This window comes from Coregonus clupeaformis, chromosome 26 (assembly GCF_020615455.1).
Source record: "Coregonus clupeaformis isolate EN_2021a chromosome 26, ASM2061545v1, whole genome shotgun sequence".
Taxonomy (NCBI): domain Eukaryota; kingdom Metazoa; phylum Chordata; class Actinopteri; order Salmoniformes; family Salmonidae; genus Coregonus; species Coregonus clupeaformis.
Genome location: NC_059217.1, coordinates 28,062,618 through 28,090,321, shown reverse-complemented (window position 1 = coordinate 28,090,321; position 27,704 = coordinate 28,062,618). Strand labels below are relative to the sequence as shown.

The 27,704-nt window shown below is 44.0% G+C and overlaps 1 protein-coding gene and 1 non-coding gene across 9 annotated transcripts in view; one reads left to right on the top strand and one right to left on the bottom strand.

Moving 5' to 3' along the window:
* Nucleotides 1–17,867, top strand: part of LOC121540597 (protein MON2 homolog) — a 79,667-nt gene extending 61,800 nt beyond the window's left edge. For 5 of the 8 annotated variants that reach the window (XM_045207803.1, XM_045207808.1, XM_045207804.1 and 2 more), the window contains 3 exons: nucleotides 4,835–4,870; nucleotides 5,816–5,898; nucleotides 17,153–17,867. In XM_045207803.1, the coding sequence (XP_045063738.1) occupies nucleotides 4,835–4,870; nucleotides 5,816–5,898; nucleotides 17,153–17,316 (283 nt within the window). In that variant the 3' untranslated portion in view covers nucleotides 17,317–17,867. The remainder of the gene's footprint in view (nucleotides 1–4,834; nucleotides 4,871–5,815; nucleotides 5,899–17,152) is intronic. The other 3 variants (XM_045207806.1, XM_041849596.2, XM_045207805.1) reach the window with 1 other exon arrangement.
* A 4,849-nt stretch (nucleotides 17,868–22,716) lies between these two features.
* Nucleotides 22,717–22,792, bottom strand: trnaa-agc. Its single transcript has one exon. It is a non-coding gene; the product is annotated as a tRNA-Ala (tRNA).
* Nucleotides 22,793–27,704: the final 4,912 nt, after the last annotated feature.

Here is a 27,704-nt window from a genome sequence, read left to right as displayed (position 1 = left end):
ACTTATTCCATTTAAGAATGATGGAGGTCACTGTGTTCTTGGGGACCTTCAGTGCTGCAGAAATGTTTTGGTACCCTTCCCCAGATCTGTGCCTCGACACAATCCTGTCTCGGTGCTCTACGGACAATTCCTTCGACCTCATGGCTTGGTTTTTGCTCTGACATGCACTGTCAACATTTTCATTTACATTTTCGTCATTTAGCAGATGCTCTTATCCAGAGCGACTTACAAATTGGTGCATTCACCTTATGATAGCCAGTGGGACAACCACTTTACAATTTTATTTTTTATTTTTTTGGTGTGGTAAGGGGGGGGTAGAAGGATTACTTTATCCTATCCCAGGTATTCCTTAAAGAGGTGGGGTTTCAAGTGTCTCCGGAAGGTAGTGAGTGACTCTGCTGTCCTGGCGTCGTGAGGGAGCTTGTTCCACTATTGGGGTGCCAGAGCAGCGAACAGTTTTGACTGGGCTGAGCGGGAACTGTGCTTCCGCAGAGGTAGGGGGGCCAGCAGGCCAGAGGTGGATGAACGCAATGCCCTCGTTTGGGTGTAGGGATCAGAGCCTGAAGGTACGGAGGTGCCGTTCCCCTCACAGCTCCGTAGGCAAGCACCATGGTCTTGTAGCAAATGCGAGCTTCAACTGGAAGCCAGTGGAGTGTGCGGAGGAGCGGGGTGACGTGAGAGAACTTGGGAAGGTTGAACATCAGACGGGCTGCGGCTTTCTGGATGAGTTGTAGGGGTTTAATGGCACAGGCAGGGAGCCCAGCCAACAGCGAGTTGCAGTAATCCAGACGGTAGATGACAATTGCCTGGATTAGGACCTGTGCCGCTTCCTGTGTAAGGCAGGGTCGTACTCTCCGAATGTTGTAGAGCATGAACCTACAGGATCGGGTCACCGCCTTGATGTTAGCGGAGAACGACAGGGTGTTGTCCAGGGTCACGCCAAGGCTCTTTGCACTCTGGGAGGAGGACACAATGGAGTTGTCAACCTTGATGGCGAGATCATGGAACGGGCAGTCCTTCCCCGGGAGGAAGAGCAGCGCCGTCTTGCCGAGGTTCAGCTTGAGGTGGTGATCCGTCATCCACACTGATATGTCTGCCAGACATGCAGAGATGCGATTCGCCACCTGGTTATCAGAAGGGGGAAAGGAGAAGATTAATTGTGTGTTGTCTGCGTAGCAATGATAGGAGAGGCCATGTGAGGATATGACAGAGCCAAGTGACTTGGTGTATAGCGAGAATAGGAGAGGGCCTAGAACTGAGCCCTGGGGGACACCAGTGGTGAGAGCACGTGGTGCGGAGACAGATTCTCGCCACGCCACCTGGTAGGAGCGACCTGTCAGGTAGGACGCAATCCAAGAGTGAGCCGCGCCGGAGATGCCCAACTCTGAGAGGGTGGAGAGGAGGATCTGATGGTTCACAGTATCAAAGGCAGCAGATAGGTCTAGAAGGACGAGAGCAGAGGAGAGAGAGTTAGCTTTAGCAGTGCGGAGAGCCTCCGTGACACAGAGGAGCAGTCTCAGTTGAATGACCAGTCTTGAAACCTGACTGGTTTGGATCAAGAAGGTCATTCTGAGAGAGATAGCAAGAGTTGGCTAAAGACGGCACGCTCAAGAGTTTTGGAGAGAAAAGAAAGAAGGGATACTGGTCTGTAGTCGTTGACATCAGAGGGATCGAGTGTAGGTTTTTTGAGAAGGGGTGCAACTCTCGCTCTCTTGAAGACGGAAGGGACATAGCCAGCGGTCAAGGATGAGTTGATGAGCGAGGTGAGGTAAAGGAGAAGGTCTCCGGAAATGGTCTGGAGAAGAGAGGAGGGGATAGGGTCAAGCGGGCAGGTTGTTGGGCGGCCGGCCATCGCAAGTTTTCATCTGGAGAGAGAGGGGAGAAAGAAGTCAAAGCATAGGGTAGGGCAGTGTGAGCAGGACCAGCGGTGTCATTTGACTTAACAAACGAGGATCGGATGTCGTCAACCTTCTTTTCAAAATGGTTGACGAAGTCATCCACAGAGAGGGAGGAGGTGGCAAAGAGCTTCCTACGGTTAGAGGCAGATGCTTGGAATTTAGAGTGGTAGAAAGTGGCTTTAGCAGCAGAAACAGAGGAAGAAAATGTAGAGAGGAGGGAGTGAAAAGATGCCAGGTCCGCAGGGAGTCTAGTTTTCCTCCATTTCCACTCGGCTGCCCGGTGCCCTGTTCTGTGAGCTCGCAATGAGTCGTCAAGCCACGGAGCAGGAGGGGAGGACCGAGCCGGCCGGGAGGATAAGGGACAGAGAGAGTCAAAGGATGCAGAAAGGGAGGAGAGGAGGGTTGAGGAGGCAGAATCAGGAGATTGGAGGGAGAAGGATTGACTAGAGGGAAGAGATGATAGGATGGAAGAGGAGAGAGTAGCGGGAGAGAGAGAGAGCGAAGGTTGCGACGGCGCATTACCATCTGAGTAGGGGCAGAGTGAGTAGTGTTGGAGGAGAGAGAGAGAGAAAAGGATACAAAGTAGTGGTCGGAGACTTGGAGGGGAGTTGCAGTGAGATTAGTAGAAGAACAGCATCTAGTAAAGATGAGGTCAAGCGTATTGCCTGCCTTGTGAGTAGGGGGGGACGCTGAGAGGGTGAGGTCAAAAGAGGAGAGGAGTGGAAAGAAGGAGGCAGAGAGAAATGAGTCAAAGGTAGACGTAGGGAGGTTAAAGTCACCCAGAACTGTGAGGGGTGAGCCATCCTCAGGAAAGTAACTTATCAAGGCGTAAAGCTCATTGATGAACTCTCCAAGGGAACCTGGAGGGCGATAAATGATAAGGATGTTAAGCTTGAATGGGCTAGTGGCTGTGACAGCATGGAATTCAAATGAGGAGATAGACAGACAGATGGGTCAGGGGAGAAAGAGAGAATGTCCACTTGGGAGAGATGAGGATTCCTGTGCCACCACCCCGCTGACCAGATGCTCTCGGGGTATGCGAGAACACATGGTCAGACGAGGAGAGAGCAGTAGGAGTAGCAGTGTTTTCTGTGGTAATCCATGTTTCCGTCAGCGCCAAGAAGTCGAGGGACTGGAGGGTAGCATAGGCTGAGGTAAACTCTGCCTTGTTGGCCGCAGAACGGCAGTTCCAGAGGCTGCCGGAGACCTGGAACTCCACGTGGGTTGTGCGTGCAGGGACCACCAGGTTAGAGTGGCAGCAGCCACGCGGTGTGAGGCGTTTGTATAGCCTGCGCGGAGAGGAGAGAACAGGGATAGACAGACACATAGTTGACAGGCTACAGAAAATGGCTACAATAATGCAAAGGAGATCGGAATGAAATGAACTAAACATCTGGGAAAGCGAGAGAGCGGGGCCTCCCTCACTTACGTTTCACCTGAAACACCCAAATATAACTCTCCCAACTTCCACCTCAGAAACTATAATTGTTGTAAACTACAGCGGTTCAATGTTTTCTAGGAATAGACTAACTTAGTTTATTCAGCTAGCTAACTTGGTACAGTATTCTTCTGTGAAAACCGTCCAGGGCACCGAATCCTATGACGCCACAGCCAACTAGCATGCCAGCCTCCAACAACACGATTTAGCACCAATAACTCTGCCACAACAAACCACCAGTGTGTCAACACGCCAAGCATATAATTCGTGTCCGTGTCTAACGTTGTGTAAAGTTCTGGGTTAGTCCCGACAGCTTGAGCGAGTCCGTCGTCAACTTATTCAGCCAGTTAGTTAGCTAGAATAGTTAGCAAACTAGCTAGCATTGCTCTCTGCCAACGAAAAAAAACCTCCACCCACGGCACGAACACACAGAGAGAGCCAAGCTAACGTTAACTAGTCACCCATGTCCTGAATTCCCTTGAACGACTCTGGTTACCAGTATGTAAAAACAAAACACAAATGTAGGTTATAACTTACCCCTAGCAGCTACTGTTAGCCAGCCAAGTGCAAAGCTAGCCACTGAATCGACTCAGCCAGTTCGCGTCTGTTCGTTAGGTCGTTCCAGCTATTGTTTAGTTAGCTCTCCAGGTAGCAACAAGCTAGCTACATTTCGAGCAAAGTAGCTAATAACTACCTAACGCCAACGCTTCAGACAATGAGGTTAGAAAAACAGCTGAATGGTAGGCAGCTAGCTGGCATAATTACAGGTACTCTCAAGCGTGAAACAACTATCCACAGTTGCTAATAGTTACCAGTAACTACCAGCTAGCTAGTCCAGGTAGTGGGTTAGCTAGCCTCGTGCTTCACTGGGCTCATCCGAATACAATACTTACCTACAATAATTACCTACAATAACCTACAATACCTAACTACAATCTAAATACATGGTTTAAGCTTTACTCGACACCATATAAGCCAAGCTTACCTCCCGCCAGAGAGAGACACAACCTCACCCGACGACTTGATATACAATACTGTGGGACCTTATATAGACAGGTGTGTGCCTTTCCAAATCATGTCCAATCAATTGAATTTACCACAGGTGGACTCCAATCAAGTTGTAGAAACATCTCAAGGATGATCAATGGAAACAGGATGCACCTGAGTTCAATTTCGAGTCTCATAGCAAAGGGTCTGAATACTTATGTAAATAAGGTATTCGTTTTTTAATTTTTAATACATTTGCAAAAATGTCTAAACCTGTTTTCGCTTTGTCATTATGGGGTATTGTGGGCAGATTGCTGAGGATATTTTATTTATTTAATCCATTTTAGAATAAGGCTGTAACGTAACAAAATGTGGAAAACGTCAAGGGGTCTGAATACTTTATGGGGTTATGGGGTAGATTCCCTGGTAGGTGTACTGTCATCCTAGAATGTGTTCTTTGTTAGTTTACCATGGCGGCGTAGTGTAACAGTCTTTTCACTATCTTCCATAGTGGACAGAGGATGAAGCTTGATTGCCAACTTTTCAGGTTAATAGCATAATTTCATTTGCATCCTTCAGATACACACTTCTGTTTTCAAACTGCTCCCGTTCCTTTTCTATGTGTTTTTTCTCTATTACCTGAGTAAATGCCACACTGACTGTAACAAATGATATACACTGAGTACACAAAACATTAAGAACACCTGCTCTTTCTATGACAGACTGACCAGGTGAATCAAGGTGAAAGCTATAATCCCTAATTGATGTCACTTGTTAAATCCACATCAATCAGTGTAGGGGAGGATACAGGTTACATTTTTAATCCTTGAGACATGGATTGTGTATGTATGCCATTCAGAGGATGAATGGGAAAGACAAAAGATTTAAGTGCCTTTGAACGGGGTATTGGTAGTAGGTGCCAGGCGCACCGGTTTGTGTCAAGAACTGCAACGCTGCTGTGTATCAAGAATGGTCCACCACCCAAAGGACATCCAGCCAACTTGACACAACTGTGGGAAGCATTGGAGTCAACATGGGCCAGCATCCCTGTGGAACACTTTCGACACCTTGTAGAGTCCATGCCCCAACGAATTGAGGCTGTTCTGTGGGCAAAAGGGGAGGGTGCAACTCAATATTTAGGAAGGTGTTCCTAATGTTTGGGATACTCAGTATATATATTCAGGCCTCCAGCTGCAAAAAAGGGGTTTTCATTAAAAACGTTTTACCTATGATTTGTTTGTGGAGATTTGAAGGATGGTACCCATCGTATGTCCCCTTGTTTAGTCCCCTTGTTTGGTTCTGAATGTGTTATTTTTTTATGAACTACATGAATAATAAAAAAATAAATAAAAAAACATTGTAAAGTGGTTATCCCACTGGCTATAAGGTGAATGCACCTATTTGTAAGTCGCTCTAGATAAGAGCGTCTGCTAAATGACGTAAATGTAAATATGTAAGTATAATTATTCCATTCCTTTTATTTTATTTGTAGGCAACAAGTGACAGAAATCATCTTTGTCTTAAAAGCTATCAGCACTTTGATGGACTCACTTAAGAAGACCCAGCCAGAAAACGGTGAGTAGAAACTACTTAGGGGAAACACAGACAATTATTTTACTATATCAAGCTAGGTTTCCATCCAATAGGCGACAGATTTTCATGCGACTATTCCAAAATCTCCATAAAAACAATATGCGCATTTTCCCAAAACTTGTTCAAATCAAATTGTATTTGTCACATGCTTCGTAAACAACAGGTGTAGACTAAAAAGATTTGGCATGGGTCCTCAGATCCTCAAAAAATTCTACAGCTGCACCATCGAGAGCATCCTGACTGGTTGCATCACCGCCTGGTATGGCAACTGCTTGGCCTCCGACCGCAAGGCACTACAGAGGGTAGTGCGTACGGCCCAGTACATCACTGGGGCAAAGCTTCCTGCCATTCAGGACCTCTATACCAGGCGATGTCATAGGAAGGCCCCTCAAAATTGTCAAAGACTCCAGCCACCCTAGTCATAGACTGTTCTCTCTGCTACCGCACGGCAAGCGGTACCGGAGCGCCAAGTCTAGGTCCAAAAGACTTCTCAACAGCTTCTACCCCCAAGCCATAAGACTCCTGAACAGCTAATCATGGCTACCCGGACTATTTGCACTGCCCCCCACCCCATCCTTTTTACGCTGCTGCTACTCTGTTAAGTATTTATGCATAGTCACTTTAACTCTACCCACATGTACATATTACCTCAACTACCTCAACTAGCCAGTGCCCCCCGCACATTGACTCTGCAACGGTACCCCCCTGTATATATAGCCTCCCCTACTGTCACTTTATTTTACTTCTGCTCTTTTTTTCTCAACACTTTTTTTGTTGTTGTTTTATTTTTACTTTTTTTGTTTAAAATAAATGCACTGTTGGTTAAGGGCTGTAAGTAAGCATTTCACTGTAATGTCTGCACCTGTTGTATTCGGCGCATGTGACCAATAAAATTTGATTTGATTTGATTTGAAATGCATACTTACATTCCCAACAATGCAGAGGAAAAAGAAAATAGAGAAATAATTGAAAAATAAAACGCGTAATAATAAATCCACAATGAGTAACGATAACTTGGCTATATACACGGGTTACCAGTACCAAGTCGATGTGCAGGGGTACAATGTGACTGAGTAGATATGCACATAACTAGGAATAAAGTGACTAGGCAACATGATAGATAATAAACAGTAGCAGCAGCGAATGTGATGAGTCAAAAAAAGTTAGTGCAAAAAGGGTCAATGCACATAGTCCAGGTAGCTATTTGGTTAATTATTTAACTATTTAGAAGTCTTATGGTTTGGGAGTAGAAGCTGTTAAGGGTCCTGTTGGTTCCAGACATGGAGCATCGGTACCGCTTCCCACACGGTAGCAGAGAGAGCAGTTAATGAATTGGGTGGTTGGAGTAAATATTTGGGGCCTTCTTCTGACACCGCCTGGTATAGAAGTCCTGGGTGGCAGGGAGCTCGTCCCCATTGATTTACTGGGCCGTACGCACTACCCTCTGTAGCGCCTTGCAGTCGGATGCCAAGCAGTTGCCATACAGAGCGGTGATGCAGCCAGTCAAGATGCTCTCAATGGTGCAGCTGTGTAACTTTTTGAGGATCTGAGGGCCAAATCTTTTCAGTCTCCTGAGGGTGTGTATAGACCATGATATATCCTTAAGCCGTCAGCATGCTTCAGTTCGACTGGCGCCTAGCCAAACTCGGCTAACCAAATGAGTGTGCTCGCATTCTCCCTTAAAAGGCCTTCGCTTGAAAAATAAGAAAAAAGCGGCAATAGTACTGTTTGTCTATTTTGAGACACCATAATCAGAATGAATCTGAGACGCTCAAGGAATCTGTCATAAATTTTTCAATTTTTGCCGAAGAGATCTTAGTCGCGCAATTTTACATCTACCTATATAAGATGTTTGGTGCAGTATTTTTCAGTTAAAACATTTACATGAAAACGAGTTGTCTCTCTTTGAATGACAACAAATACTTTAGTGAAGAATCCCTACTGTTGACCAATCATCGACGAAGGGGCGTAGACTTCGGCTCCGAACTTCGCTTGCCTCCAGAAAAAATGTGTGCCCGAACAGCCGAAAAAACCCTCACCGAAGTCCAAAACGAACAAAAAATTTCACAAAATGTAGTCATAATATACAGTGCTTTTGGAAAGTATTCAGACCCCTTCCCTTTTTCCAAATTTTGTTACATTACAGCCTTATTCTAAAATTGATTAATAAATGTTTTTCTTCATCAATCTACACACAATACCCCATATTGATAAAGCGATAAAAGGTTTTTAGAATTTTTTGCAAATGTATTAAAATATAAAAAATATACCTTATTTAAATAAGTATTCAGGCCCTTTGCTATTAGACTCGAAATTGATCTTCAGTGCATCCTGTTTCCATTGATCATCCTTGAGATGTTTCTAGAACTTTGATTGGACATGTTTTGAAAAGGCACACTGTCTATAAAAGGTCCCACAGTTGACAATGCATGTCAGAGCAAAAACCAAGCCATGAGGTCGAAGGAATTGTTTGTAGATCTCCGAGACGCTATTGTGTCGAGGCCCAGATCTGGGAAAGGGTACCAAAAAATGTCTGCAGCATTAAAGGCCCCCAAGAACAAAGTGGCCTCCATCATTCTTAAATGTAAGAAGTTTGGAACCACCAAGACTCTTCCTAGAGCTGGCCGCCCGGCCAAACTGAGCAATCGGGGGAGAAGGGCCTTGGTCAGGGAGAGGACCAAGAACCCGATGGTCCCTCTGACAGAGCTCCAGAGTTCCACTGTGGAGATGGGAGAACCTTCCAGAAGGACATCCATCTCTGCAGCACTCCACCAATCAGGCCTTTATGGTAGAGTGGCCAGACGGAAGCCACTCCTCAGTAAAAGGTACATGACAGCCCACTTGGAGTTTGCCAAAAGGCACCTAAAGGACTCTGACCATGAGAAACAAGATTCTCTGGTCTGATGAAACCAAGATTGAACTCTTTGGCCTGAATGCCAAGCGTCACATCTGGAGGAAACCTGGCCACCCATCCCTATGGTGAAGCATGGTGGTGGTAGCATCATGCTGTGGGGATGTTTTTCAACAGCAGGAACTGGGAGACTAGTCAGGATCGAGGGAAAGATGAACGAAGGAAAGTACAGAGAGATCCTTGATGAAAACCTGCTCAGGACCTCAGACTGGGGCGAAGGTTCCAACAGGACAATGACCCTAAGCACACAGCCAAGACAACGCAGGAGTGGCTTCGGGACAAGTCCTTGAGTGGTCCAGCCCGGACTTGAACCCGATCTAACATCTCTGGAGAGACCTGAAAATAGCTGTAAGGCTGTAACGTAACAAAATATGGCAAAAGTAAAGGAGTCTGAATACTTTCCGAATGAACTATGTGCACGAACTATACCAAACTGTTTCGGCTGGGAAGCATGCAGACGCCTTTAGTGATATGGACACCGAGGAACTTGAAGCTCTCGGCCCGTTCCACAACAGCCCTGTCGATGTGAATGGGGGCGTGCTCGGCCCTCTGTTTCCTGTAGTCCACGATCAGCTCCTTTGTCTTGTTGACATTGAGGGAGAGGTTGTTGTTGTTGTCCTGACTTCCTTCCTCCCTGTAGGCTTTCTCATCGTTGTCGGTGATCAGGCCTAACAGCACCGTGTCATCAGCAAACTTAATGATGGTGTTGGAGTCGTGCACGGTCATGCAGTCATGAGTGAACAGGGAATACAGGAGGGGACTAAGCACGTACCCCTGAGGGGCCCCCGTGTTGAGGGTTAGCGTGGCGGATGTGTTGTTGCCTACCCTCAACCCCTGAGGTCGGCCCATCAGGATGTCCAGGATCCAGTTGTAGTGGGAGGTGTTCAGTCTCGCTTAGTGATGAGGTTGAAGGGCACTATGGTGTTGAAGGCTGAACTGTAGTCGATGAACAGCATTGTCACATAATTGTTCCTCTTGTCCAGTTGGGAGACACTAGTGGTGGATCTGTTGGGGCGGTATGCAAATTGGAGTGATCCAGGGTTTCTGGGATGATTTTGTTGATGTGAGCCATGACCAGCCTTTCAAAGCATTTAATGGCTACAGATGTGAGTGCTACGGGGCGATAGTCATTTAGACAGGTTATCTTGCCGTTCTTGGGCACAGGGACTATGGTGGTCTGCTTGAAATATGTAGGTATTACAGGTTGGAAATATCAGTGAAGACACTTGCCAGCTGGTCAGCGCATGCTCTGAGTACTCATCCCTTTGTAATCCTTGATAGTTTGCGAGCCCTGCTACATCCGACAAGCATCAAGAGCCGGTGTAGTAGGATTCGATCTTAGTCCAGTGTTGACGCTTTGCCTATTTGATGGCTCGTCGAGGTCGTAGCAGGGTTTCTTATAAGCGTCTGGATTAGTGTCCCGCTCCTTGAAAGCGGCAGCTCTAGCCTTTAGCTCAGTGCGGATGTTGCCCGTTATCCATGGTGTCTGGTTGGGATATGTACCTACAGTCACTGTGGGGACGACGTCGTCAATGCACTTATTAATGAAGCCGATGACTGATGTGGTCAACTCCTCAATGCCTTCGGATGAATCCCGGAACATATTCCAGTCTGTGCTAGCGAAAAAGTCCTGTAGCTTAGCATTTGCTTCATCGGACCACTTCCGTATTGGGCGCGTCACTGGTACTTCCTGTTTGAGTTTTTGCTTGTAAGCTTTGTATGCGTTTCTGTGTGTGGAGTAAAGGTGATCTGGAGTAAAAGGTTAGTTGCGCAGGTGACATGCTGGTAGAAATGAGGTAAAACGGATTTCAGTTTCCCTACATTAAAATCGCCAGCCACTAGGATGAGCATTTTCTTGTTTGCTTATGGCCCTATACAGCATGTTGACTGCGGTCTTAGTGGATGCATCGGTTTGTGGTGGTAAATAGACAGCTTTGAAAAATATAAACTCTCTTGTTAAATAGTATGGTCTACAGTTTATCATTAGATATTCTCATGAGCCTCAAGACTTCCTTAATATTAGAGATTGCGCACCAGCTGCTGTTAAGAGACACCCCTCCTCCTTGAGCTTACCCGAAGCTGCCGTTCTGTCCTGCTGTTGCATAGAAAGCTCAGCTAGATGTACACTACCGTTCAAAAGTTTGGGGTCACTTAGAAATGTCATTGTTTTCGAAAGAAAAGCAATTTCTTTGTGTAGACATTGTTAATGTTGTAAATGGCTATTGTAGCTGGAAACGGCTGATTTTTTTTATGGAATATCTACATAGGCGTGCAGAGGCCCATTATCAGCAACTATCAGTCCTGTGTTCCAATGGCACGTTGTGTTTGCTCATCCAAGTTTATCATTTTAAAAGGTTAATTGATCATTAGAAAACCCTTTTGAAATTATGTTAGCACAACTGAAAACTGTTGTGCTGATTTAAAGAAGCAATAAAACTGGCCTTCTTGAAACTAGTTGAGTATCTGGCGCATCAGCAATTGTGGGTTCGATTACAGGCTCAAAATGGCCAGAAACAAATAACTTTCTTCTGAAACTCGTCAGTCTATTCTTGTTCTGAGAAATGAAGGCTATTCCATGCGAGAAATTGCCAAGAAACTGAAGATCTCGTACAACGCTGTGTACTACTCCCTTCACAGAACAGCGCAAACTGGCTCTAACCAGAATAGAAAGAGGAGTGGGAGGCCCTGGTGCACAACTGAGCAAAAGGACAAATACATTAGTATCTAGTTTGAGAAACAGACGCCTCACAGGTCATCAACTGGCAGCTTCATTAAATAGTACCCGCAAGACACCAGTCTCAACGTCAACAGTGAAGAGGCGACTCCGGGATGCTGACCTTCTAGGCAGAGTTGCAAAGAAAAAGCCATATCTCAGACTGGCCAATAAAAAGAAAAGATTAAGATGGGCAAAAGAACACAGACACTGGACAGAGGAAGATTGGAAAAAAGTGTTATGGACAGACGAATCGAAGTTTGAGGTGTTCGGATCACAAAGAAGAACATTTGTGAGACGCAGACCAAATGAAAAGATGCTGGAGGAGTGCTTGATGCCATCTGTCAAGCATGGTGGAGGCAATGTGATAGTCTGGTGGTGGTAAAGTGGGAGATTTGTACAGGGTAAAAGGGATCTTGAAGAAGGAAGGCTATCACTCCATTTTACAACGCCATGCCATACCCTGTGGAGGCGCTTGATTGGAGCCAATTTCCTCCTACAACAGGACAATGACCCAAAGCATAGCTCCAAACTATGCAATAACTATTTAGGGAAGAAGCAGTCAGCTGGTATTCTGTCTATAATGGAGTGGCCAGCACAGTCACTGGATCTCAACCCTATTGAGCTGTTGTAATTTACATTTTAGTCATTTAGCAGACGCTCTTATCCAGAGCGACTTACATGAGCAATTAGGGTTAAGTGCCTTGCTTAAGGGCACATCGACAGATTTTTCACCTAGTCGGCTCGGGGATTAGAACCAGCGACCTTTCGGTTACTGGCACAACGCTCTTACCCACTAAGCTACCTGCCGCCCAGAATCTCTTCAGATTACCTCAACAAATTGACAACTAGAATGCCAAAGGTCTGCAAGGCAGTAATTGCTGCAAATGGACGATTCTTTGACGAAAGCAAAGTTTGAAGGACACACATGTTATTTCTATTAAAAATCATTATTTCTAACCTTGTCAATGACTACATTTCCTATTCATTTTGCTATATTTCCTATTCAAACTCATTTCATGTATGTTTTCATGGAAAACAAGGACATTTCTAAGTGACCCCAAACTTTTGAACGGTAGTGTATATTATCCATGTCCTTGTTCAACCACGACTCCAAGAAACATAGGATATTACAGTTCTTATGTTGTGGATAAAAGGCTGTGCGTGATGACGTAATGAACATAAAATCAACTTTTGCGGTTAAATTCCCATGTACCGAATAAATAAATAAAAGCTAGTTAAATGGGTTTCCATCACATTTTCAACTCAACTGATGGTTTTGTAAAAATAAAATTATGTTACAGTGGCTTGCGAAAGTATTCACCCCCCTTGGCATTTTTCCTATTTTGTTGCCTTACAACCTGGAATTAAAATTGATTTTGGGGGGTTGTATCATTTGATTTACACAACATGCCTACCACTTTGAAGATGCAAAAATGTTTTATTGTGAAACAAACAAGAAATAAGACAAGAAAATAGAAAACTTGAGCGTGCATAACTATTCACCCCCCCCCCCCAAAGTCAATACTTTGTAGAGCCACCCTTTGCAGCAATTACAGCTGGAAGTCTCCTGGGGTATGTCTCTACAAGCTTGGCACATCTAGCCACTGGGATTTTTGCCCATTCTTCAAGGCAAAACTGCTCCAGCTCCTTCAAGTTGGATGGGTTCCGCTGGTGTACAGCAATCTTTAAGTCATACAACATATTCTCAATTGGATTGAGGTCTGGGCTTTGACTAGGCCATTCCAAGAGATTTAAATGTTTCCCCTTAAAACACTCAAGTGTTGCTTTAGCAGTATGCTTAGGGTCATTGTCCTGCTGGAAGGTGAACCTCCATCCCAGTCTCAAATCTCTGGAAGACTGAAACAGGTTTCCCTCAATAATTTCCCTGTATTTAGTGCCATCCATCATTCCTTCAATTCTGACCAGGTTCCCAGTCCCTGCCGATGAAAAACATCCCCACAGCATGATGCTGCCACCACCATGCTTCACTGTGGGGATGGTGTTCTCGGGGTGATGAGAGGTGTTGGGTTTGCGCCAGACATAGCGTTTTCCTTGATGGCCATAAAGCTCAATCTTAGTCTCATCTGACCAGAGTACCTTTTTCCATATGTTTGGGGAGTCTCCCACATGCCTTTTGGCGAACACTAAACGTGTTTGCTTATTTATTTCTTTAAACAATGGCTTTTTTCTGCCCACTTTTCCGTAAATCCCAGCTCTGTGGAGTGTACGGCTTAAAGTGGTCCTATGGACAGATACTCCAATCTCCGCTGTGTAGCTTTGCAGCTCCTTCAGGGTTATCTTTGGTCTCTTTGTTGCCTCTGATTAATGCCCTCCTTGCCTGTTTTGGTGGGCGGCCCTCTCTTGGCAGGTTTGTTGTGGTGCCATATTCTTTCAATTTTTGAATAATGGATTTAATGGTGCTCCGTAGGATGTTAAAAGTTTAGGATATTTTTTTATAACCCAACCCTGCTCTGTTCTTCTCCACAACTTTGTCCCTGACCTGTTTGGAGAGCTCCTTCGTCTTCATGGTGCCACTTGCTTGGTGGTGCCCCTTGCTTAGTGGTGTTGCAGACTCTGGGGCCTTTCAAAACAGGTGTATATATACTGAGATCATGTGACACTTAGATTGCATACAGGTGGACTTTATTTAGGGGCTTCACAGCAAAGGGGGAGAATACATACAGTTGAAGTCGGAAGTTTACATACACTTAGGTTGGAGTCATTAAACCTCGTTTTTTCAACCACTGCACAAATTTCTTGTTAACAAACTATAGTTTTGGCAAGTCGGTTACGACATCTACTTTGCATGACACAAGTAATTTTTCCAACAATTGTTTACAGACAGATTATTTCACTTATAATTCACTGTATCACAATTCCAGTGGGTCAGAAGTTTACATACACTAAGTTGACTGTGCCTTTAAACAGCTTGGAAAATTCCAGAAAATTATGTCATTGCTTTAGTAGCTTCTGATAGGCTAATTCACATAATTTTAGTCAATTGGAGGTGTTCCTGTGGATATATTTCAAGGCCTACCTTCAAACTCAGTGCCTCTTTGCTTGACATCATGGGAAAATCAAAAGAAATCAGCCAAGACCTCAGAAAAACAATTGTAGCCCTCCACAAGTCTGGTTCATCCTTGGGAGCAATTTCCAAACGCCTGAAGGTACCACGTTCATCTGTACAAACAATAGTACGCAAGTATAAACACCATGGGATCACGCAGCCGTCATACCGCTCAGGAAGGAGACGCGTTCTGTCTCCTAGAGATGAACGTACTTTGGTGCGAAAAGTGCAAATCAATCCCAGAACAACAGCAAAGGACCTTGTGAAGATGCTGGAGGAAACAGGTACAAAAGTATCTATATCCACAGTAAAACGAGTCCTATATCGACATAACCTGAAAGGCTGCTCAGCAAGGAAGAAGCCACTGCTCCAAAACCGCCATAAAAAAAGCCAGACTACGGTTTGCAACTGCACATGGGGACAAAGATCTTACTTTTTGAAGAAATGTCCTCTGGTCAAACAAAAATATAACTGTTTGGCCATAATGACCAATGTTATGTTTGGAGGAAAAAGGGGGTGACTTGCAAGTTCGAAGAACACCATCCCAACCGTGAAGCACAGGGGTGACAGCATCATGCTGTAGGGGTGCTTTGCTGCAGGAGGGACTGGTGCACTTCACAAAATAGATGGCATCACGAGGAAGGAAAATAATGTGGCAATATTGAAGCAACATCTCAAGACATCAGTCAGGAAGTTAAAGCTTGGTCGCAAATGGGTCTTCCAAATGGACAATGACCCCAAGCATACTTCCAAAGTTGTGGCAAAATGGCTTAAGGACAACAAAGTCAAGGTATTGGAGTGGTCATCACAAAGCCTTGACTTCAATCCTATAGAAAATGTGTGGGCAGAACTGAAAAGGCGTGTGCGAGCAAGGAGGCCTACAAACCTGACTCAGTTACACCAGTTCTGTCAGGAGGAATGGGCCAGAATTCTCCCAACTTATTGTGGGAAGCTTGTGGAAAGCTACCCGAAACGTTTGACACAAGTTAAACAATTTAAAGGCAATGCTACCAAATACTAATTGAGTGTATGTAAACTTCTGACCCACTGGGAATGTGATGAAAGAAATAAAAGCTGAAATAAATAATTCTCTCTACTATTATTCTGACATTTCACATTCTTAAAATAAAGTGGTAATCCTAACTGACCTAAAACAGGGAATTTTTACTAGGATTAAATGTCAGGAATAGTGAAAAACTGAGTTGAAATGTGTATGTAAACTTCCGACTTCAACTGTATGCACGCACCACTTTTCCGTTATTTATTTTGTATAATTTTTGAACGTTTTTTTTCTTCATTTCAGTTCACCAATTTTGACTATTTTGTGTATGTCCAATAAAAATCCATTTAAATTACAGGTTGTAATGCAACAAAATAGGAAAAACGCCAAGCGCCAAGGGGGATGAATACTTTTGCAAGGCACTGTATATAGCGAATGTTCCCACTCTGGTCTTGGCACATGTGCTCTAGCCAACAGCTCCCAGATACAGTGTGGATAGGCTTGCTACATAATGAGATTATTATGGACAAAGTAGGAACATAATTTTTTATTTTTCAAACGGTAGCCAAGCATCGATCATAACGTCACCAGAATAAGACCCTCGATATTTATTGGAAAGGAGCATCGAGCTCATCACCCTGCACTTTCACCACCCGTTGAAGTTCATCATAATTTATTTCATCTGTAGCCTAATAAACTGCATGCTTTCCCGAGTCATAATCAGAGGACCACACGATATCAGCACGTGACTCCAAGTTTACTTCGATAGGATGGTTATTATATAAATACTTGCGCAAAGATGTTTCCACCGCCATTTTTTCACATAATTAATTTTTGCAGACACAAAAAGATCCCACCTTGCCTAGCGTATTTTGTTATGTCGACATTAGGAAAGTTTGCCTGTCGTGAAATGTTTTATCTGAAATGTACTTTAATCGCATTAAAAGGTTGGATGGGAACTTGGTTTCAGTCATTATTCATTTCCGTGTCACAGTACAATGGGGAATGTTTACAAATGCAATTTATTTCTGAAAAGAGATTTGTATCTACCCTGTTTGGTCAATTTACAATGTTTGATTTTTGGAATCAGATGCAAAAGTAAGGCATTCACAGTGCCCTTCAGGTTGTTTATAACCTCATTTATCCAGACAAAAAGTCATTTATATTTCCCTCTGGCTTTCCATCAAAATAATGATTTATTTAATTGCTTTCCCTCTCACCTCTCTGTGGCTCTCTCCTTTCCTCTCGTTTTCCTCTTCTCCTCTCCTTTCCTCTGCCATCCTCTCCGTTCCACTCCTCCCGTCTTCTCCTCTCCTTTCCTCTACTCTACCCTCCTCCTTTCCTTTCCTCTCCTTCTCTTCTCTCTCCTCTTTCCTACTTCCTCTTCTCTGCCCTCTACCTCTCCTTTCCTATCTCCTCTTCTCTGCCCTACTCTCCTTTCCTTTTCCCACATCTCCGGTTCATTACAACTCTTCTCCTTCTGCCTCTCTTTCCCCACCCCATTCCATGCCATCCCATGGTGTGTGTGTGTGTGCCCTACAGTGGATGGGACCACGTGGGCCCAGGTCATTGCACTGTACCCTACCCTGGTGGAGTGCATCACCTGCTCCTCCTCTGAGGTCAGCTCAGCGCTGAAGGAGGCCATGGGGCCCTTCAAAGACTTTATGCAGCCCCCTCTCTCCAGAGTACAAAACGGAGAGTCCTGACTGTTCCAACCCCTTTTTATAATGAAGGAATTCATAATGAATGGGTCCCCCTGAGACCCAAACACACACTTCTTCACACAAGTGGACGGAAGGATAGACAGACGGACTCTTTTACTCCATGTGAGCCCATCTAACAGACAGTAACCAGTGGCAACTGAGCTCCCCCCGCGACAGCTCTATCCACAACAACAACTCTGACCTGCTACACATGACATCATCAATGTATGCTTCTAATACACGTTGGTTGATACCACCTCCCATTCTCATTCTAACTGGCTGGACTTTGGGTTTTCCTTTGATTTCCTGAAAAAAAGAGTCGATGTACAGTGTGTGGTGAGTGTTGATGATGTAATTAAGAAAAAGCTCTGGGGCTATATGGACCTTTAAAAAGATTGAGAGGGGGAAAGATGAGATGACCTTTTGTGAAGTTTTTAACAGCTAGGATTTTATTCCAAATCATACTGTAACATTCCATGTCATCTTTTAGCTGACCTGAGAAAGGTACTTGTCTGTATAAAATAAATGGGAGAGTTCTACAAACAATTATCTGATTTCTGTGTGTGCCTCAGTGATGTCCTGTCCTTAACCCTGTAATTGATTTTTTTATGTTGCTCTGTGTCATTTTCTTAAGCATCTGAGATTGTTGTGGCAGAGCTTCCTGGTCTTGTCTGACTTGAGTGTAGAAAATTCATTTCCCACAATCCTAAACGACTAACCTCCTGAGGAATTCTGAGGAATGGGTGAGTGTCATGGCCATAGAATGAGGACTTAGAATACTAGAATGGACATTAACCTTTTTATGATGGGTTTAAGGTCAGCCATTTTGGTCATGGTTTGCCAGTGCTGTGATAAGATATTGTGTAAAATAATTAATTTGAAAAATATATCTGCACTGTATGTTAGCTAGCCAGACCGTTTTAGAGGAATGATTCTATCCATTATGAAAATCAACTGCCAATATGCCAACATTCCATTCAAACAATGCAGTCAATCCACAGCCATATACTGGCTCCAATCAGTTGATTATAGGACTTAGACAAGTTGTAAATGCAACAAGTACTGATATTGTATCATATAAATACACGTACAGCTTTCCAAGAAAACAAAAAATGTTGACATTTTATGGTCTGTTTACATATATTTAAGAACCTATTTATACAGAAAATGTGTATAAAACCTGTATAAACTGTATTTATAGTATTTATTTATGGTCCTCTGTAGCTCAATTGGTAGAGCATGGCGCTTGTAACGCCAGGGTAGTGGGTTTGATCCCCGGGACCACCCATTCGTAAAAATGTATGCACTCATGACTGTAAGTCGCTTTGGATAAAAGCGTCTGCTAAATGGCATATTATTATTATTATTATTATTATTATTATTATTATAGTTATATGACAATATTTTAGGTTGACAATAATTATATTAGACACATTTCTGATATTACTTTTATTTTCCTGCATAGGTAAAATCAGGATTGTGCCTCTAAGGCCATTCATTCCAATTAGACTGGTTTGGATTTCTCCCTAACCAATATGCCTGCCATTTTCACTCCATTCTGGAACTTTGAGGGTTTATGACAATTCCCCTCTAGTAATGTAATAGGATCTCTATGTATAAGACTGCACATTTATCTCTGTGCCCCAAGGCAAAAAAATTAAAAATAGATATCCCTTCTGGTATGTAGCCATATTATCGGGCAAGCGCAATAATTATATTTTGTTACGACTATGTACCTTCTTCACGGTAACCGTCGCGCAAGAAGGCTTGTAAAGTCTTCCATTGTTGCGACAAACTGGACTTTGGGTTAGGTCATATGAGGGAAACGACCGCGGGTTGTCTGGTGCACAGGGAAAAGGGGAGGAGTAGACTGGGGGAGGTCTTGGGCGGGGTTTCCCCTCATATTTCAACTCTGCTTATGATACGACCCCCTGCTCACTGTGCTCAGGAGATCGGATGAACATAACCAGTCCCGAGCGCGTGGAACCGTACGTATCAGATCGGAATTATAGAAGCCAAATGTATTCCTTATAATTTGTAGTCTTGTGATTTTTGGTATTTCAGTGTGTTTCTATCGGCATTTGACCATGTACTGGCTGAGGTAGTAGTTTGTGCTGTTGGTTGGGTTATGACATTTCCCGCTATGGAGATGACTGCGCAAGCTACTGCCTTGCCAGTGCTGGTATTCGACTTCAAGCCGAGGATTTTCCTGTTTATTCGTTTTAAAAGGTACATCTAAATATATGATAATGTTATAACAGCTACGTTGTTACAATGGAACCATGAAAGTAGTCTATCCACTGTATTGTTACATTGTTGCAACATTCCTTCCGTTTTGCCTTGGCTATGAAGGTTCCAGAAGTGGCAGCAGTTGTGATTTCTTTACTCAAATAAAATGCTATTCAAGGGGTACAAGTTGCTTGTGTGTAATTTTGAGCATTTTACATTGATGACCTACAGCTTGTTGGTGATATTCTTTTATATATTTTTTGGGGTTGCATTTTGAATTGGATATTATCTAGGCTACCATGAATGCATTTCCTGCAAAAACATTAAATTAATTTACAAAGTGACTATTTTCGATTGGTTTGAGATACCCATTTTCAATAAAGGTTGGTTTTACACCAGTGATAAAAATGTGAAGCAAATGCGTTTTATTTATATATATATATATATATATATATATATATATATATATATATATATATATAGCTATTTGGTTTTACCCTGAGGCAAAGTGGCTGCTGCCTCTCTCTCTTCGATCTGGTCTTCGATCTGGAAAGCATGTACGATGGGTGATAGTGCTGTTGCTATGAAGAGAGAGCGAGCTGTGACGTGGCTCCCCTAATGCCCACTGGTAAAGCTGGCCTGCTACAGCCTACAGACAGCCAGGCAGGCTAGGTTTATGGCTAACCATGACATCCTTTGTTGATGTTTAGCATACGACTGAACGGTAGCTATACTCCAACACGTGACACCTTATTGTAAGCAAATGTCTAGAGGCAGGTGGCCAATTTTAGCCAAGGCACGTTGATAACAAATGTGCAGTGTTGCACAGTGTTGTTCCTTTGGCACCACTGACTGACCTCATAATCTGATGACTCAGTTAAATCATCATCAGACTGACTAATGTGCCACAGACAGCGTATGTAGGCTACAGTACAGAGAACTTACTTACACATGATCCAGCTTGCTAATGCTGTTCAGCACAGGGCTTTACCATGTGTCTCTAAAAACTGAGCTGTGACTGTCTGGCTGGCTGCGGCTCGCTGATATGGGTCATGCGTTGTGAGTTACCCTTTTAAACCCTAGCTAGCTGCTGGCCAACTGCACACAGTATCATCTGCCTGTGCTGTGCTGAGCCCTGAATCAGTATGGCAGCCGAGTCTCGTGGTGGAGGGGGATGGAGACTGGACTGGGTAATGCATCCCTGAAACTGTGCAGCCAGGCAGGCTGCAGTCCTCCAGCAGGAGTTCAGATTCAGACCTGCCAGTCTCAGCCTAGACAGTGGCTGTGTGAAATGGCAACCTATTCCCTATACAGTGCACTACTTTTGACCAAAGCCCAATGGGCCATGGTCAAAAGTAGTGCACTATATAGGGAATAGGGTGCCAGCCTCAGCCCAGACAGACTGTTTTGCTCTGTGAAGCTGCTGTGCTGACTGAAGATTGGATCCTACTACACTTGACCGTCCTACACTGACAAGCTGCAATATTTATGTTGGTAGGTTTATGTTCACATCTTGGGGCAATTTTTTTTCACACCAGCACCTTTTTAGTAATGGAGCTTTGGAAGGATAGTGTGTGGAGAATACAGTATTCTGCAGGGCCATGACTGCCTGCCTCCTTTTGCTCACTTCAGTCCCTTCATGATCCCCAGATGGATATGTCATCCCCTTCAGAGGTAACAACAACTACACTGAACACTGATTTATCTTGATTTAAGTAACCCTTAGTTCCCTTCTGACTCTTTTGCATACACTGATTAAGCTGGCTGCACCATTCACATCAGTGCTGATATAACATGGAAGAAGTGTTGTGAGAGCAAATACTTTTCCTTGTCCTGAGGGTAAAGTGCACTAGAGTGAGTAGTCACTAGAGTGAGCAGTCAGAAAGAGGCAATGCGGGTAGCTATATGATAATATAGGAGTTATGGAGGACAGCCTCTCCAGCTTGGCCTATCCAGACCCAGTCATCCATCTTTTGTGGACGTTCCCATTTGAGTCGGCTGCAGATAAATCAGCTTCAGGCCGTTCAGGCCCCAAGGCAGTAAATTAGAGCCACTTCCCGGTGGAAAATCAGCCTGCTCCCTCCGATGATTATCGTGTCAGCTGCATCCTGGAACGGAACCGGCTGCCGCAGCCTCCGCTGCCGCACCTTCCTCTGACGGACCGGACAGGACCATCTGCCTCTGGGTGTGAACTATACATTCTACACATGCCTTTACATTGCCCAACACTGTAACACTAGTCAAAGAAAAAGTCCATATGGACTGTTCCTCTCAAAGCACCAAAATAACAAGGGTTACACATAGACCAAAGGGAAAACAGAGGCAGCAATCCAAGATGTGAAGTCTACAATTTGTGTCACTTTTTTTTAAGCTGTTGTTTCTTTCTGGCCCTGAAACTGCAGGTTCTGGCATTGGTTTCAAGCCTTCACCAGAGTGTAGTGCTACATCAACACTGGTACTGTAACACTTGTCATTTGCAATGCAGTACATCATTACCACGTACAGGATGAGAAGGGGGGGATGCTGGTTTTTCCAACTGCTAATGCCTCAGCTCGGTCGTGGACCTGTGTGTGTAGCGTTGGCTTACAGCCCAAACCCAAGTGGACATAATGATATAGAGTGCATCTATACTAAACATAAATATAAAGGCAACATGTAAAGTGTTAGTGAGCATTTAATCCTTTGTCAAGATAATCAATCCACCTGACAGGTGTGGCATATCAAGAAACTGATTAAACAGCATGATCATTACACAGATGCACCATGTGCTGGGGACAATAAAAGGCCACTCTAAAATGTGCAGTTTTGTCACACAACACAGTGCCACAGATATCTCAATTTTTGAGGGAGCATGAGGAGAATTTCTGTCTGTAATAAATACTTTTTTGTGGGGAAAAACTCATTCTGATTGGCTGGTGAAACGTTGAGAACTGTAAACACAGTCTATCTACTCTTACAACTTAATTATTCTGCTCATAGCTCACATGTGAAACATTTTGTCCTTCACACTAACTCTGCTCCTATTTCCCTCTAGCTTTCCTCTCAATATCTATCCAGTTTCTCTATACAGTCATTGATCCAGTTATTGATTGTGAGGTGCCTACATTTTAGTCATTTAGCAGACGCTCTTATCCAGAGCGATTTACAGTTAGTTAGTGCATAAATTTTTCATACTGGCCCCCCGTGGGAATCGAACCCACAACCCTGGCGTTGCTAGTGCCATGCTCTACCAACTGAGCTACAGGAGGCCTACTGTGCATACCTCTACCTCATGGCATTCACAGTGGCAAGCAGGGATGATGAGTACGGACCCTTGCCTTGCCCAGTCAGCTAACTAATACCTTGGTTACTTCTGTCTTCTGCTGCGGTGCCATGTGACGACCTTGGAAAAACAACCCACCCACAGACAGGATGGACTGACTGTGTCATCGCTGCTTTACAATCTGGACCACACACATACGCGTGGGGAGAGTAGGAGTGGATTGCCAGATCAATGCTGGCCTGACTGTATGGGAATGGGTGGGAATTGGTGGTGTAAGGGTTGTATGGACCAGATGGCTCTCAGACTCCTGCAGGGGACCTGAGAGTGTCAGACACAGCACTTTGAGATCCACTACAGATTGTGTGTGTTTGCGTTCGAGCGTGCAAGCGTGCATACGTGGTGGATGGGTGTGTGTTTCTTTCAATCACTACTCAAGGATAGGATAATGTGGCCAGATAAGACCTCTGGACCATACAGTTATGCAGTGAGTTAAATCCACAATAACAATACTGGTACAGTATAATGACCACTGGTGATCCATAAAACCTCTCCATAACCTCATTCAATATGATTCCCACTAATCAAACATGAATTTACTCAGAAACTAGATGGCAACTAGCAATGAATTAAGTGTATGCTTAAAAAAAAATACAAATGAATGATATGTTTGATAATACATTATTTAGAGGGTTAAAGATCCATTATGATATGCTGCCTCTCAACATTCCAGAACATTTCCTGGAGTGTTCAGTTCTGAATAAGACACTCTTAAATCATTCTCACACAGACCTCACTAACCAGGTGGAAACCTTGCAGTTCAGCAAGGCTGGCTAATTGGTCTAAAGTGTAAACTATTCCATCTACGAACTTCAGGTGTGGTAAGACTCCTTTCTCTTCTTGCCACACTTCTTCTGTCTGAAGACTGCACATCTCTCTTCAATACTGTATTAGGCTGCGTTTACACAGGCAGCCCAATTCTGATATTTTTTCCACTAATTGGTCTTTTGACCAAACGCATCAGATCTTTTCACATCAGATATTTTTCAGCTCTAATCTGATTGGTGAAAAAAATTACAGAATTGGGCTGCCTGTGTAAGAGTACAGTCATGGTCAAAAGTTTTGAGAATGACACAGGTATTGGTCTTCACAAAGTTTGCTGCTTCAGTGTTTTTAGATATTTTTGTCAGATGTTTCTATGGTATACTGAAGTATAATTACAAGCATTCCATAAGTGTCAAAGGCTTTTATTGACAATTACATTAAGTTTATGCAAAGAGTCAATATTTGCAGTGTTGACCCTTCTTTTTCAAGACCTCTGAAATCCGCCCTGGCATGCTGTCAATTAACTTCTGGGCAACATCCTGACTGATGGCAGCCCATTCTTGCATAATCAATGTTTGAGTTTGTCAGAATTTGTGGGTTTTTGTTTGTCCACCCGCCTCTTGAGGATTGACCACAAGTTCTCAATGGGATTAAGGTCTGGGGAGTTTCCTGGCCATGGACCCAAAATGTCAATGTTTTGTTCCCTGAGCCACTTAGTTATCACTTTTGCCTTATGGCAAGGTGCTCCATCATGCTGGAAAAGGCATTGTTCTTCACCAAACTGTTCTTGGATGGTTGGGAGAAGTTGCTCTCGGAGGATGTGTTGGTACCATTCTTTATTCATGGCTGTGTTCTTAGGCAAAATTGTGAGTGAGCCCACTCCCTTGGCTGAGAAGCAACCCCACACATGAATGGTCTCAGGATGCTTTACTGTTGGCATGACACAGAACTGATGGTAGCGCTCACCTTTTCTTCTCCGGACAAGCTTTTTTCCGGATGCCCCAAACAATCGGAAAGGGGATTCATCAGAGAAAATGACTTTACCCCAGTCCTCAGCAGTCCAATCCCTGTACCTTTTGCAGAATATCAGTCTGTCCCTGATGTTTTTCCTGGAGAGAAGTGGCTTCCTCGCTGCCCTTCTTGACACCAGGCCATCCTCCAAAAGTCTTTGCCTCACTGTGCGTGCAGATGCACTCACACCTGCCTGCTGCCATTTCTGAGCAAGCTCTGCACTGGTGGTGCCCCGATCCCGCAGCTGAATCAACTTTAGGAGACGGTCCTGGCGCTTGCTGGACTTTCTTGGGCGCCCTGAAGCCTTCTTCACAACAATTGAACCTCTCTCCTTGAAATTCTTGATGATCCGATACATGGTTGATTTAGGTGCAATCTTACCAACAGCAATATACTTGCCTGTGAAGCCCTTTTTGTGCAAAGCAATGATGACAGCACGTGTTTCCTTGCAGGTAACCATGGTTAACAGAGGAAGAACAATGATTTCAAGCACCACCTTCCTTTTAAATCTTCCAGTCTGTTATTCTAACTCAATCAGCATGACAGAGTGATCTCCAGCCTTGTCCTCGTCAACACTCTCACCTGTGTTAACGAGAGAATCACTGACATGATGTCAGCTGGTCCTTTTGTGGCAGGGCTGAAATGCAGTGGAAATGTTTTTTTGGGATTAAGTTCATTTTCATGGCAAAGAGGGACTTTGCAATTAATTTCAATTCATCTGATCACTCTTCATAACATTCTGGAGTATATGCAAATTGGCATCATAAAAACTGAGGCAGTAGACTTTGTGAAAATTAATATTTGTGTCATTCTCAAAACTTTTGACCACGACTGTACAACTTGGCTTGTTCTCTGGAATACAAAGTTGAATCTTCTGAATCAGGGGAATCCATCTGAATGGATTATTTGCCTTAATCTCAAATGCCACTGGACTCAAGTAAAGTACATTTCCCATTTATGAATATTGCCATACGTGGAGCTTTACTTTCATAAAGGGCAAGGATATATTATTCTAAACTTTCTCTCTCTGTGGTGTGGTATGCTCAGACAATTAATTTTGAGCTATATAAAGTGTATGTACACTGAACAAAAACATAAACGCAACATGTAAAATGTTGGTTGCATGTTTCATAAGCTGAAATAAAAGATCACATAAATTTGCCATACGCATAAAAAGCTTATTTCTCTCTAATTGTGTTCACAAATTAGTTTATATCCCTGTTAGTGAGCATTTCTCCTTTTCCAAGATAATCCATCCACCTGACAGGTGTGGCATATCATGAACCTGAATAAAAAGTATGATCATCACACAGGTGCACCTTGTGCTGGGGACAATAAAAGGCCACTCTAAAACTTGAGGTTTTGTCACACAACACAATGCCACAGATTTCTCAAGTTTTGAGGGAGCGTGCAATTGGCATGCTGACTGCAGGAATGTCCATCAGAGCGTTGCCAGAGAATTGAATGTTAATTTATCTACCATAAGCCGACCTCCAACGTCATTTTAGAGAATTTGGCAGTACGGCCAACCGGTCTCACAACCACAGACCACGTGTATAGCGTCGTGTGGGCGAGCGGTTTGGAGGGGTCAACGTTGTGAACAGAGTGCCCCATGGTGGCGGTGGGGTTATGGTATGGGCAGGCATAAGCTACGGACAACGAACACAATTGCATTTTATCAATGGCAATTTGAATGCACTGAGATACCGTGGCGAGATCCTGAGGCTCATTGTCGTACCATTCATCCGCCGCAATCACCTCATGTTTCAGCATGATAATGCACAGCCCCATGTCGCAAGGATCTGTAAACAATTCCTGGAAGCTGAAAATGTCCCAGTTCTTCCATGGCCTACATACTCACCAGACATGTCACCCATTGAGCATGTTTGGGATGCTCTGGATCGACGTGTACAGCAGTGGGTTCCAGTTCCCGCCAATATCCAGCAACTTCGCACAGCCATTTTAATGCGACAACATTCCACAGGCCACAATCAACAGCCTCCTCAACTCTTTCCGAAGGAGATGTGTCACACTACATGAGGCAAATGGTGGTCACACCAGATACTGACTGGTTTTCTGATCCACGCCCATACTTTTTTTGTTTTTGTGATCTGTGACCAACAGATGCATATCTGTATTCCCGGTCATGTTTAATCCATAGATTAGGGCCTAACTTATTTATTTCAATTGACCGATTTCCTTATATGAACTGTAACTATATTTTTGTTCAGTATAATAAGACATGGATATAAAAATAAAATACAAACAAACCCGAAGGAGTGGACAGTTGCATGGGTGTCATACTATCCCCCCGTCTCCCAGGAGCCTTCCTTTCACCCTCTCAGAAGCTACATATGCCAGTTGGGGATTTGTTCTAACTAACTGATCGGCCTACCCCTCACCCCAAGGGACTCTGTGACAGGGAGTTTGAGTATCATGACACTGTGTCACAATGAGGGCACAGACACACCAGGGTGCCCCTGCAAAGCTGCTCTAGTTCCCTGGCAGTGTGTGATTGGTGGTGGTGGGGAGGCGGGGGCGGGGGCAGCGCTGTGATGGGTTATTTATCGATTCATATTCCCCTCGATTCCTCAAATGCATTGGAGGAAAAGGTCTGAGGGGATGTGAGGAATAACAGAAAGACCAATGGAGAGCCCTGGTATCAGAGCAACCAGCCAGTCGATCTCCTCCCTCCCTCCAGACAGGGCTCCAGCTGTCTGCTCCCCCAGGGGTCCCAGCCTGCCTGCCACACAGGGCTCACCAGAGCACTGCTCTACCCAGGAATCAATCACCACCTCTTGTAGCACCTTCCATCTGTCTATAGCAAAACACTTAGTGCAGTCTGGTGATTGAGAGCTAAACTCTCTAAACACGAAGGCTTCCTATATCAGTCCTGTGTATCGGTAGGTCTACTTTATCCATCTGATATATAGAATGTAGAACCATCTAAATCTGTTGTGGTAAATACTGTAGACAATGGTACTTTGTGTTGATGTGTGTAACCTTTGTAAAAACGTTTCCTTATAAAACATTTACTTCAGCAATTATAAGAAAAAAGGCTTCAGAA